At 39.8% G+C, this 12,989-nt stretch overlaps 1 protein-coding gene across 8 annotated transcripts in view; it reads right to left on the bottom strand.

The window, feature by feature from the left end:
- map7d1b (MAP7 domain containing 1b) overlaps positions 1–10,191 on the bottom strand; it is a 35,415-nt gene extending 25,224 nt beyond the window's left edge. For all 8 annotated transcript variants that reach the window (XM_068333374.1, XM_068333376.1, XM_068333375.1 and 5 more), the window contains exon 1: positions 9,837–10,191. In XM_068333374.1, coding sequence (XP_068189475.1) covers positions 9,837–9,903 — 67 coding nt within the window. In that variant the 5' untranslated portion in view covers positions 9,904–10,191. The remainder of the gene's footprint in view (positions 1–9,836) is intronic.
- Between the last annotated feature and the right edge of the window lie 2,798 nt (positions 10,192–12,989).

Raw genomic sequence — 12,989 nt, 5'->3', positions numbered from 1 at the left:
CCACTTCCTGTGAATGTAATATCAAAACAAGAATTTTATATAATATCACAATACGCCTCAAAATATCGCAATACCTAACAAGACTGCAGTGCATCTCCCTACTAAATAACATGGCATTATAACCTTGAACAGTTGAATTAGGCTGTATGAGCTTGATCATGGTGTGACTTTCAAGCTACAAAGTAAACAGTTTAATTAAAGATAATAAACCGTTTCACTCTTGCATCCTGGGATGCACTGATATTTTTTGAAAAATCAGTTGCATGCTGCGATAAAACGGACGGTTTGATGCATCTCCTGTGAAATGTCTATTGAGTGTCTATTTATCTTTGGAACGCTGCGTAGGAAATAAAGAAAAATAAATGATCTATTTCTGTCTTTAAAAGATGTGGAGCAGAACTCTGTGTGGTGTGAAGCAGGTCAGTATGAAAGAGACAATATTTGAACACGCATACAGTATGTGTGTGTGTGTATGTGATGAGTGGGGCATGTTGGATCTGGGTCAGGCCAACCTCAGGAATCTCTGGCATCCACATTTTCCCATGCACATGTTTATACAGCATATGTGTGTCTTTGTGTTTGTCTGCTTGGCCTGCATGAGTCAAAGAATCAAAGGAGGATTATCAACAGACAAGGACAATATAACTTCCAAAAAAACACCAATTCAGATGAGAAGAAAAAAAACCATTGAATTTTATTCATTATAGTTTAGAAACCTTTTATAGAATATGCTTAACCACTTACAATTTACCAACGACCAATGTCTCCTTGATGGACAACTACACTTTGTCAATTTCTATGAACAGGAACAATGGAAGCACTATTGTATAACAAGTATCCACACCCCGGGGAAAAGCAGAGGAAGAACATTCCTGGGATGTTGGGGCAACAACATCCAGAACAAACGTTGAGTTTGCACATCTGAAGAGTTGTTAATAGTCAGTGTGAAATATTCTCAAAGATAGAGAGTAAATATTCAAATTTTACAAAACTTTACACAATATCCCAGCTCCATTTCATGACAAACAACAACATCACTGAGTAAACTAAAGGATCACTGAGCCCAAATTGAAGCATGCAGAATATAGGAAAGGCCTTGTTAAGCTCAGGTTTAAAGTTGCAGATGTTTAGTTTCCGTTACAGCATCTTGTTGATTTGTTACCACCAACACAAAGATCGTGGTCTGTTAGAATTACACAAAAATTACAATTTTGGTGCATTTCTTGATGTAAAATATGTAAATTTGAGTGATAAATCCTTAAAACAATAATCTTCAGTAAAATATTATTTTTCCTTTTCAAATCTAATGATGACCAATGCTATTCCAGATCCTAGGGGTAGGCTTTCATGGTGCAAGCCATATTTTGATGATCCAATTGTCAGGACACTATTCGGTACAATGGTATAGTGGTGAAACTGAGATGAATTCTGTTCAGTACAATATAACAACATAGTAAATAGTACAAAAATAATATGTAAAAAGCTTGAAATAAAAGGGGAAAAAACCACAAATAAAAACCAGGCAGGACAAGTTGTTCAAAGTATGAGTACTTTAGTGCAGGAGCAGGCAACAGGATGTTAGCACACTTCAAACAGGAGCAGTCTCAACATGCTGCAAACAGCACAGAACTGTGTTTCCTCGTCACAAAGACTTACAGCTGAGCCAAAGATGAATCATATATGGATCATCTATGATTCAATTTTTCCATCTCCTCTGGTCATTAGCTAAGAGTAGATACTAAAACAAGGTCAAAGGTGATCCAGCGGAAAAAAGAAGAAAATCTTGTCAGGTCCTTTTCAGTGGCAGATACTACGAAAAGCTTTTCTCTGACAAAATAGCTGAGGCGTGGTTTGGAAACAGAGGCTGCAGTCATGGAGTTTCACTTCCTTAGGCATGACCTCATCATTCGCTCATCTGCACGACATAACAAAGTAAGCATGGAGCATAATGTACACACACACACACACACACACACACACACACACACACACACACACACACACACACACACACACACACACACACACACACACACACACACACTCACACACACACACACACCCCAAGTTCCCATAATGTCTGTCTCGTTTTATATTGAATTAAAATAAATCAGTACCAGAATTGCTCTGTCACCAACAAACACTTCACAAGGCTGTATGATACCAGAATGAACGGGATGAACAGAAGTAAGGCTACTGCTTTTATGGTGAGAGAGTTTAAAGATGAAGACACAAAAAGTTAACTTTAGCACCAAAATATCAAAAATTATCCTGCCGTGACAAGTGTTACTCAACCTGTGGTCTGATTTGTCATCCTAAATATTGTTTGTTCAGAGTATTCCTGATTCAGATCAAAATATGTTTTATTTATTACAGCTGCACACGCAGCGGCTCCTCTCTCTCTTGCTAGAGCAGTTCTTTAATGTTGTTTTTTACTGCCTGTGTCTGACAGGACTGTAGTTTCATCTGTGCTGTATGTCGTGCATACTGTATATGGTACATTTGACAATACAGTTGACTTTGAGGAATCATTATTTTTGTATTACCTATGAATATATTCCCTGTAATGTAATGAGAGTAAACCCTCAAAAAATCAACCCAACTGTAGTTCATCCATTCATTCACTCATTCATTTTCTAAACCCACTTCATCCGCTGTCGCAGCTCGCAGTTTGCTGCAACCAAGAAGGTAAAAAAAATGTCATCTGACAGCACTTGAGACAAGAACTGAAGTCTGCAGCTTGGTCTCCACCTTTTTTCGAGGACATACACCTTCAAGCAGGGGTGCCAAACGTACAACTCGAGGGCCAGATCAGGCCCGGGAACAGGTTTAATCTGGCCCACAAGGTGATTTTGCATGTGTAGCATAAAAATTAGTTGCTATTTTTCAATGAAAGACACTGCTGTTCTAAATGTGTCCATTGGACATCACAATACCAAATCTGTTATGAAAGCAAGTTCTTTCTACCGGGACTGAGCAAGAATACCTGACAGCTCTTATTGTTCTGCCCATTATGTCTTCTACTTTCAACATTATGTGCTTTTTCGTCCAAAACGTCTGTTAAAAAGATAAAAATGTATGCAGCGTTTTTCAAGGAAACTGGCCATCATCCTATTTATTTGCAAAAGTGATTGGAAACGCATGTTTGCAGGTGTTCACAGTAGGTTTCAATGTAGAAAAAGTATAACCTTGGGCACCTCTAGGAGACCGTTTTTGCTGAAAAAATACAAGAATTTGAAAAGGAAAGAGAAGAAAGAAAGTGAATGAATTGTTGGCGGCAGAAGAAGAAAAAGCAGTCTGCGTTTACTCGCAGCCGAGTGAATCAGCGACGCTGCTGTGAAAGCTAGTGCAAATTCGTTATCACTAATGAAATTGCACTGGCTTAAAAAACATTGAGGGAAGGTAAATTTGCACGCTGAAGGGTGCAGGATTATGTTCCCTGTAAAGCATCAGGCTTCAGAAAACATCGGCTGACATGAAACACAGCTGCAGACAGGATTTCTTATCTTTCAGCAAATTTGGACAACCATTTGAAGTAAAGTAATTTATTGCATTTTATGTATGTTTTTCAGTTGATAAGAGCATGGACATTACAGATGTTACACAACTGACAATATTCATCTGCACAGTTTGACACTTTGACCATCACCAAGGAGTTTGTACAGTTTGTGCCAATGACAGATCCGACAACAGCGGCTGATATTTTCACTGCTCTGGAGTGGACTGGTCCCACAATGACGGCCTGGCTACAAATGATGCACCATCAATGATTGAGAGAAAAGCAGGTATTGTGAAAGGATTCAGAGAGAAAGTGCAGATTTCAAATAGAGTGTGTTATTTTTGGATTTTTCACTGTAATTTGCATCATTGGATAACATCAATAAGATCGTCATCCAGACTGTTTATTTCATTTGATCCAAAGTCCTGAATCACCATCAGTTTGACAGTCTCCTCAGAACGACCACAGCCATGTAAAATGGTTTAGCCGAGGCGCTGTGGGACATGTTAGATAAAATAACGGGAGTATTGCAAGAGTCTGAACAATGTTTTCAGAATTTTGATGAACTGGAGACAGATTTCAAAGCTTTTTGTTCACCAGTCACCGTGAATGCTGCTGATCCGCCTGTCATCAGCCAATTTATTTGCCGTAGGTGGCTCAAAACATTTTATCAGTATCTCTTGCCAGATTCTCCCAATTTGACAGACCTTGCTGTAAAAGTGTTGCGCATGTTTGGAACCACGCATGTTTGCGTTCCTTGTCAACAAGACAAAGCTGTGCACAAGGCTCCCAACACATCAAATGAATGGCATCTTAAAATTGGCTCTAATGCAAGATATGATGCCTGAAATTGAAAGCAGACATGAAAACTAAATGTTGCCAGGTCTCAGAAGTAAAAGTAACAGTGGGTTACTGAAAATGCTGCATGAAACAATTCACCTAATATAGTTCTGTGAAAATAAATCTCTGATTTATGTGATAACTGTAGTAATATCAGTAACTTTAGTTCATAAGATTGGTTTGTGGACACTGTTCATCCACTGAACTGCTATGACTTTTCTATCAATAAGTAAATATTGTAAACCATGATTTAACCGGTCCAGCCCACTTCAGAATAAATTTTCCTTCACGAGGCCCCTGAAATAAAATGAGTTAGACACCCTTGACACCCTTGCTTTACGGAATAATTTCAGAGTGGAGACATACAGCAAGTGTGGTCATCTTTTAGCAGAGTCACTACAGCTCATGTGTGTAATGGAGGACGCAGCGGGGTGTCACCACAGACTGCAGGGGTAATCAATCGCCTGCTGCTGCCTGCTGCAGGATGAGATGCAGCATTTTGACTGCTTTAATTCTGCCAAGATACAGATAAACACCAAGAGATGCTTGAAAAGAAATATTGTTTGAAGCTTACAGAGAAACCGTCCCCAGCACCACAAGACAACATCAAGATTTCACTTGTTGTTTTATCTTGTCTTTGAGATTCTGCGAACTCGCCTTCTTTCAGCCATCATCTGCACTCTAATATTAGAGGCTGTGGGTCCTATGACTGGGATGGTGTGCGATTGCACATGCACACACACACACACACACACACATGCACACACACACACTCACTCACTCTCTGAAGCAAGAGGTCTGGAGGACGCATCTGTGAGTGAATCCCTTGACACTCTATGATGCATCATCAAAAACATCCAAGTGCAAAGGGGGCATGGGTAATTGGGACACAAGTATAGGACAGGGAGCCTATCCCAGCTGACTTTGGGTGGGAGTTGGAGCACACCCTGAACAAGCTGCCAGTTTATCACTGAGCCACATGAAACACAAATCACACTTAATTTAGATTCATAAATAGTCACCAATATTCACCCATACTACATCATTTTGGTGGTGGGAGGAAGCTGGGAGGAAATGCAAACGCCACGCAAAATAGTCCCAAGCAGATTTGAGTCCTGTCAGAGAACAGGACTGTCTTTAATATCGATAGATTAAATTTAAACAGAATATATGTGCCCAAAGGAAAAAAAACAGTAAAATTCAGAGCGAGAGAGAGAGGCCTGTGCTTCTGCTTTTGTTTGATAGACCCTGATGACATAGTATTGTGACTATTGTAACATTAAAAAAATAATTTTCTCCTTGAAGCTCCAAGAGCAGAATAACATAAAATGTACGTGTCTGGTCCCAGCTGGTCATCAGACCGCTGAAGTCTTTTTGTGTGCAGCATCACCTCTTGAACCACAACCGCTTTCACTTGACCGAAATCTGATATAAAGGGGCAGTAATTTTCAATCTTCACAATCAATGTGAAAATTTAAAAATAAGGTGTCCAATGTATGCAATGAGAAGATCAATGTTCACTTATAAAAATAATCAGATTATTATAACACGAAACATTAAAAAGCTACTCTGATGAATAATGAATAATTCTGCCCCTCTTCAAGTTTACAATAACACAAAAAAGTCCTTGTAGTGCTGAACAATTTAAATTATATCCGTAAGATTTTATTAAGAAAGTAAATCAATGGATGTGAATAGAGTGAGGGTTATTTATCTTTGCGCTCTTCTCTGCACCCTGAATATCTGTCTCTAACATCTGTCTAATACACCCATTCACACGAGAAGCAAAGGTTTTCTTTTACCACACCCTCCACATTAGGTCTGTCATAGTCCCAGAGGTGTAGGTGTAGCTACTACTACTCTCATCTATAGGAAATGTGGAATGACAATTGCTTCTGTTGCTAAACTCTGCCTTGCACCACTTTTTAATCGGATTATTTTGCAAACAGGATTATCAATATCAATGTCCCATTCATGTCTTTTTCTGAATGCCTGATCTGAGGGGAGGGATCACAAACATGTGGATAAGCCCTCGGGAAGCAGATTCTGCATCAGGATGGATCGTTTCCTTTCTCTTCTTGTGCGAGCAGTTGGTGTCGGTCTGGTGATGGACACCATCTGGGGACTGCTGACGTGTAGCTGAGGCCTCATCCTTCCTCCTTCTTCAAGGAGCCGCTCAAACTACAACAACCCTGCCGTGTCATCGTCAGGTCTCACAGAGGTATTACAACAATCCCCCCCACATCCACCCAGCTGTATCCCACCCGCATGCACCAGCATTCCAGCTTCAAGAGGAGGGCCTTACTCCGGGTTTCTGAGTTTTAGTTAAGCCCTTATAAAAGGATCATTATTAAAATACTAAACAATTCAGAAACTACATTTGAACAATTTGAAGTGGAACAACTAATCTCCTTCTTCTCCTTTTGGCTTTTCCATTCAGGGTTCGCCACAGCAAATGAATTGCCTCCATCTAACCCTGTCTTCCCAACTACCTTCACGTCATCTTTCACTACATCCATAAACCTCCTCTCTGGTCTTCCCCTAGGCCTCCTGCCTGGCAGTTCAAAACCAATATATTCACTATCTCTCCTCTGGACATGTCCAAACCATCTCAGTCTGGCCTCTCTGACTTTATCTCCAAAACCTCTAACATGTGCTGTCCCTCTGATGTACTCATTCCTGATCCTATCCTTCCTGGTCACTCCCAGAGAGAACCTCAGCATCTTCATCTCTGCTACCTCCAGCTCTGTCTCCTGTCTTTTCCTCAGTGACACTGTCTCTAGACCAAACAACATCGCTGGTCTCACCACAGTTTTGTACACCTTTCCTTTCATTTTAGCTGAAACTCTTCTATCACACATCACACCTGACACTTTTCTCCACCCATTCCATCCTGCCTGTACACGCTTCTCCACCTCTTTTCCACACTCTCCATTGCTCTGGACTGTTGACCCAAAGTACTTAAAATCCTCCACCTTCTTGATCTCTTCTCCCTGTAACCTCACTCTTCCACTTGGGTCCCTCTCATTCACACACATGTACTCTGTCTTACTGTGGCAAACCTTCATTCCTCTCCTTTCCAGGACAAACCTCCACCTCTCCAGCTTCTCCTCCACCTGTTCCCTGCTCTCACTACAGATCACAATGTCATCTGCAAACATCATAGTCCATGGAGATTCCTGTCTAACCTCATTTGACAGCCTGTCCATCACCATAGCAAACAGTGACTCAGAGCTGATCCCTGATGCAGTCCCACCTCCACCTTGAACTCCTCTGTCACACCTACAGCACACCTCACCACTGTCTTACAGTCCTCATACATGTCCTGTACCGCTCTCACATACTTCTCTGCCACTCCAGACTTCCTCATACAATACCACAGTTCCTCTCTGGGCACCCTGTCATTAGCTTTCTCCAGATCTACAGAAAGACAATGCAGCTCTGTCTGGCCTTCTCTGTACTTCTCTATCAACATCCTCAAAGCAAATACTGCATCTGTAGTACTCTTAAAGTGAATTTGAACAACTAATAAATAACTGAATTAGTTACACACAATTAGTATAAAACAACAAGACGATTACTGCTACCACATTATTAATGATGTACAACAATTTCTTTTAATTCTTACGTCAATTATCACCTCGTGGATGACCACAAGATGACACACACACAAACACACACACACACACATACACACGTCTTGTGATTGTAAGCCAACAAGGTTGTAAAAGTTGGAACAATGGCTTCAGATATCTGAAGAAAGATGTTTTACAATTTAGACGACTGTCAGCAGGGTTTTGCAGCCAGTCTTACCTTAAACAGTTCTGGTTTGACTCGTGCTCTCAGGGAATCCAAGAAAAGAAGCTGCCGGCAGCGCTAATCAAAAAAACAATCTTTTCCACTCTGACGAATCACCTCACAAATCCAAGCAGGCATAAAAATGCAGATGATGCAGGGGGATGACAGGAAAGACGAGGTCAGGAGGGTATGTGTATAAAGTTGTGCTCCCTTCTTTTTTCTTTTTATCTTTGTTTTTTGCAGGATCAGAATCACAGTTTCCAGACAGGAGTGAAAGAGAATGAATGTTTCTATTTATCCTACGCCCCTGCCTTTTTTGGCATCAAGCATTCCTGATAACATAACATGTTGATCGACCCCGCCGTTTGCTGGAGCTCCTTGTGTAAGGCCTGCAACCAAAACATGCTTTGTTTTTTATTTTAGATCCCATACTGATGGGTGAATCTGCTCAGAAAACAACACAGGCTTCAAATACACTTCCGACAAAAAAAGATTCATTTTTTATTTATTTAACCTTTATTTATCCGGGTTTGCCTCATTGAGATTAAGAATCCCTTTTTCAAGTGGGACCTGGGCATGGTTGTTTTTTTATACCTCGAACAACTCATTGCTACAATTTTATTAAGAGCATACGCTTCAGGATCCATCAGGCTGTTTGTCACGATTCTCCTGGCAACAGCCAGAGTACATACAGTAGAGACTCCCACACATGCAGTGAGGGAGGACAGTGACAGTCCGCCTTTTGTGGTGATCAGAACCTGCACTCATTCCTCCAACCATCCAGTGCTGTGCACATCTAGTGGCAATGGGGGTAGGGTGGCCAAAATAAAACAGAAAGTCACCTTCCACCAGCACTCGGATCAAGGGGACGTGTGTGATGGAGGTGAAAGCAGCAGGAGATTCATCCTGTGCTTTTATGTTTCAATATGTTTGACTTTGGTATGTTATTATATGTGTGTTGTGTAGACATGACATCATAAATGTATTTAAATAAGAAAAGCTCCTTCAGGGATTGTCAAACTGTCAATGTCAACAAAAACTGATATTGACGTATATACACATCTATGTATGTATGTATGTGTATATATATACATATATATATATATATATATATATATATACACATATACATATATACATACACACACACACACACACACACACACACTCACACAGTCTATGCTCAGATGCTGAGGTCTGCAGCAGCAGCCACTATCTGAAGACCTTCTGATCAAGAAACTAGATTAGATCAGTTGTCCTGCGGGGATCTGCGTGAAACTGCGTGAAAAATGAGCGGGTGTTTCTGCAGAGATCCGTGTTTGTTTTCACCACCAGGTTGTCCAGATGTACACGTTGGCCATTTTTCACTCCACGCATCAGTGGTGTGTTTAGTAATGGAGATCACAGCTCAGTGCAGCATTTCCACAATCTCTCCTGTTTCACCTGGATGTTTACTACAGGTAGGACAAATATCACATGATTCAAGGAAATCTGATGCTTTGCAGTGGTTAGATTTAAGATGCGTGTCATGGACCAGCCTGACCGGAAACCCCAACACTTTAATCATCATTGATTGAATAAGATAAAGAAAAGCATCATTGATATTAATGTAATTTATTAAATCACAAAGCACCATCGCACCTTTATCTTAATTCTTGCCTTTTTTAATATATATTTATGTATATTAAAAGATACTCACATTGGTCTGTTAGTGTCAGTTTCTCCTCAAAATTATGTCCGAGCTCTTTATAATCCATTGTTTCCATTCAGTAGAATCACAGATTTCCAGTTACTGTCATTCCTCAGAGTGGCTCAAGTACAGGAGAATAAACTCCTGGTCCAGATCGCCCAAACACGCCCTTAGAAAATCCAGCCAAATAACAACGTGGGCAAAACAAGATCCGGCTTGAAAAAAGATGTGAATTTTCAAAATGTTAACTTTAGATAAAACTTGTTAAAATGTCTTCTCAAAATTAACGACCCAGTGTAGTTCAGTAGAACTAAAGAGGAAAATCTACAGTGCGGGAATAAAAACGCTTCCAGAGCCCTCTGAGCTCCAGTACCGCAATCATAGCAGTATGAATCAGTAAAGCATTTCCGGTCATGTTTTCCAAAATAAAATAAAGCCGCAAAAAAATTTTTATTTAAATAAAACTTGAATTTTGTTATATGAAACTGATGTTCTAGAGATGTCAATTGCATTTTAATATTTCTTTGATCTCGTAACCTTGAAGGCTGAGAAACTGTTCCCCGGTGGAAGTGATACAGTACTAATGATGGCTCCATTTTTTAAAATAAACTACTGTACACCTTTAGTTAAAGTTGTTGCTATTAATGTTTCCAAAATAAATAATGATTCATCAGTGATTAGTAAAACAGTAATTGGTAAATCATACAATGTCTAAATGGCATATGCCCAATATATGCACCCCCCCCCAAAAAAAAACCCCCCAAAAAAACCAAAACATCATCCTGTACAGTTTCGAGTTCAAAATTGGGGCGGCAGTGGCTCAGAGATAAAGCGGGCGGTTCAATTCCGGCTCCCGCCAATCAACCTCGGAGTGTGAGCTGACAGTGGGAGGTGTCAGCTCACCTCCGGAGCACTGCTGAAGTGCCCTTGAGCAAGGCGCCGTCCCCTTTACAAGTTGCTCATTAGGACGCACCACGCAGGAGCTGCCCGTCACTCTACCTCCCCCACACTGCATGCCTACAGGCCCTAAGTGTGTGTTACAATTATATATGCATCATATGCATGTCTAAGAACTAACAGTGTGAAAGAGTGTGCAACTAACTAATTTCCCTTCAGGGATCAATCTCTCCACCTATATATATTATATGCTTTATTCACCAGGACCGAACTCATGAAGTCGGTAACGCTTAAGCGGACTTTGTCTTTGCGTTCGTCCATCGGACACAGCAGCTTGTTTTCTTGTGACGGCGAGGAAAAAAAGAAAACAAATGAAGTCTGATATTATTGTTTTATTGTGAAATTTCCACGGGTTCCCACTAGTATAGTATATAATATGTTAAAAAAAACCAACTTGCACATACATTAAAATTAGAAAACTGTCAATGCATCTTTAATTTCTGTAATAGTCACATACACCATTCATTTTCTTCCGCTGTATCTGCCGCAGCTACCCACTGCGCCGCCGTGCCGCCCAGTCACATACACGACTACTTTACATCACTTTATATCACTACTTTGAATCAACTGAGTTTTTAAATCATAATTTTATTCTGATAGCAACTCAGTTCTATTTCCGGTTGTATTTTCTTCCTCCTCGTTAGCTTGATGCCGCCAATCCCCGAGAAAAACCGCATGCCTGAAAACAGGCTGTACCAACTGTTCTGCTCGGGCAGAAACGGATTTTATTTTATTTATTTTGTCGTATACACAAAACTTGTCATTTGGTATCGTATAATGAATTTTTACAAACACGACGTATTTTTCATGAGGCCTTTCTAGAAATGTCTTTATCAGTGTTAGTAACACGGAAGTGTCCCCCCTGTTGCTGGCCCCTGAATGGTTGAATCCATCAGGCGGCTCCTAGCAGCTGATCTGCCCGGTTCCTCTGGGCGGAGTGGGCTGCTATTACTGTAAACTGCATAAAATGGACAGGACCATAAGCTTCTATACAGACTTTAATGAATAGTTAGCACACAGGAAGGCTTTTATGTACTCCATAGACAAGATACACGTCAGGAAAATTGTGAATTATAATATTAATGTCATAAAGATGTAATACTGAACGTCTTGTTCATCACAAACGTGAAATTTGATGGAAACGTTGCTGGGATACAAATAAACACTGAGTTGATCAATCTTAAGAACAACATGAAAATGATTTTGCTCTCTTGATGCTTAAATCATGCTTCCGATGTGAGAAAAGAGACGATTTTATCTGCAGCAAATGTTGTTTTTAACATTGTTGATGACAAGTCAGTTAAGAGTTAATTGACTTTCCAGCCACCGCAACAAAGAAGTTAGTTTCTTCTGATACAAAAAGGAGGATAAATAAATTATTATTACATGAAACGTTAACTGTCAGCGGAATATCATCTTTGATCCGCAGAAAATAATATCTCCAGGGTTGATGGGGAGTGACATTATTTTTTAAATAAGTATTTCATAAATACTCTGACCGGTCTTATCATCTGTACTTTGTCAGTAGTGTTCGTTGTAATGATCAGTGTTTGTGTGTCTGTCCACAAACATTTTCACAACCGTTGCAGATAGAACTATGAAACAAAAAGTACATTACTCGGGCGGCAAAGGGGATGAAAATTAGATCACAACTTTGACCTTGAAAAAACCAGGTCAAGGTCAAATTTTCACATTCATCCCTTTTTAGGTACACATCTGTGAAACCTGATGAGATAGAATTCGTTGCTGCGACCATTATGAAAGTAGATCAGTGTGAAATTTTGAAATCAGGTGTGTGTGCAGTCTCTGACTGCCTTGTCATTAACTATGGATGAAGATCTGTGTTCATATTGTTCATGTAGAAAAATGTGAGATCTATCTAAGATACATACAGTTTTGATATTACATTAGTTGGTTGTCTTTTTCATTATTAAGTACTGACTTACATTCAACCTTTTCAAGCAGGATTGTAGTTTAGTGTCAGCTCTTCAATTTCCATCTTTCACTGACACAATTTCTACAGAAATGGATTCACTAATTAATCTATTTGGTGCTTTGTGTCGGATCTATTGGAGGCAACTGGCTATTAAAATGTGATTACTTCTTTCATTTATAGTATATATAGTGTTTTATCGCTTAACTATTATAAACAACTAACAATAACCATTTATTATGAACAAATATTATATAGTGTTGTATTGATTT

This window comes from Antennarius striatus, chromosome 14 (assembly GCF_040054535.1).
Source record: "Antennarius striatus isolate MH-2024 chromosome 14, ASM4005453v1, whole genome shotgun sequence".
Classification (NCBI taxonomy): Eukaryota; Metazoa; Chordata; class Actinopteri; order Lophiiformes; family Antennariidae; genus Antennarius; species Antennarius striatus.
Note: the sequence above shows the minus strand (reverse complement) of the source record. Positions and strands in the feature narration are given on the sequence as shown.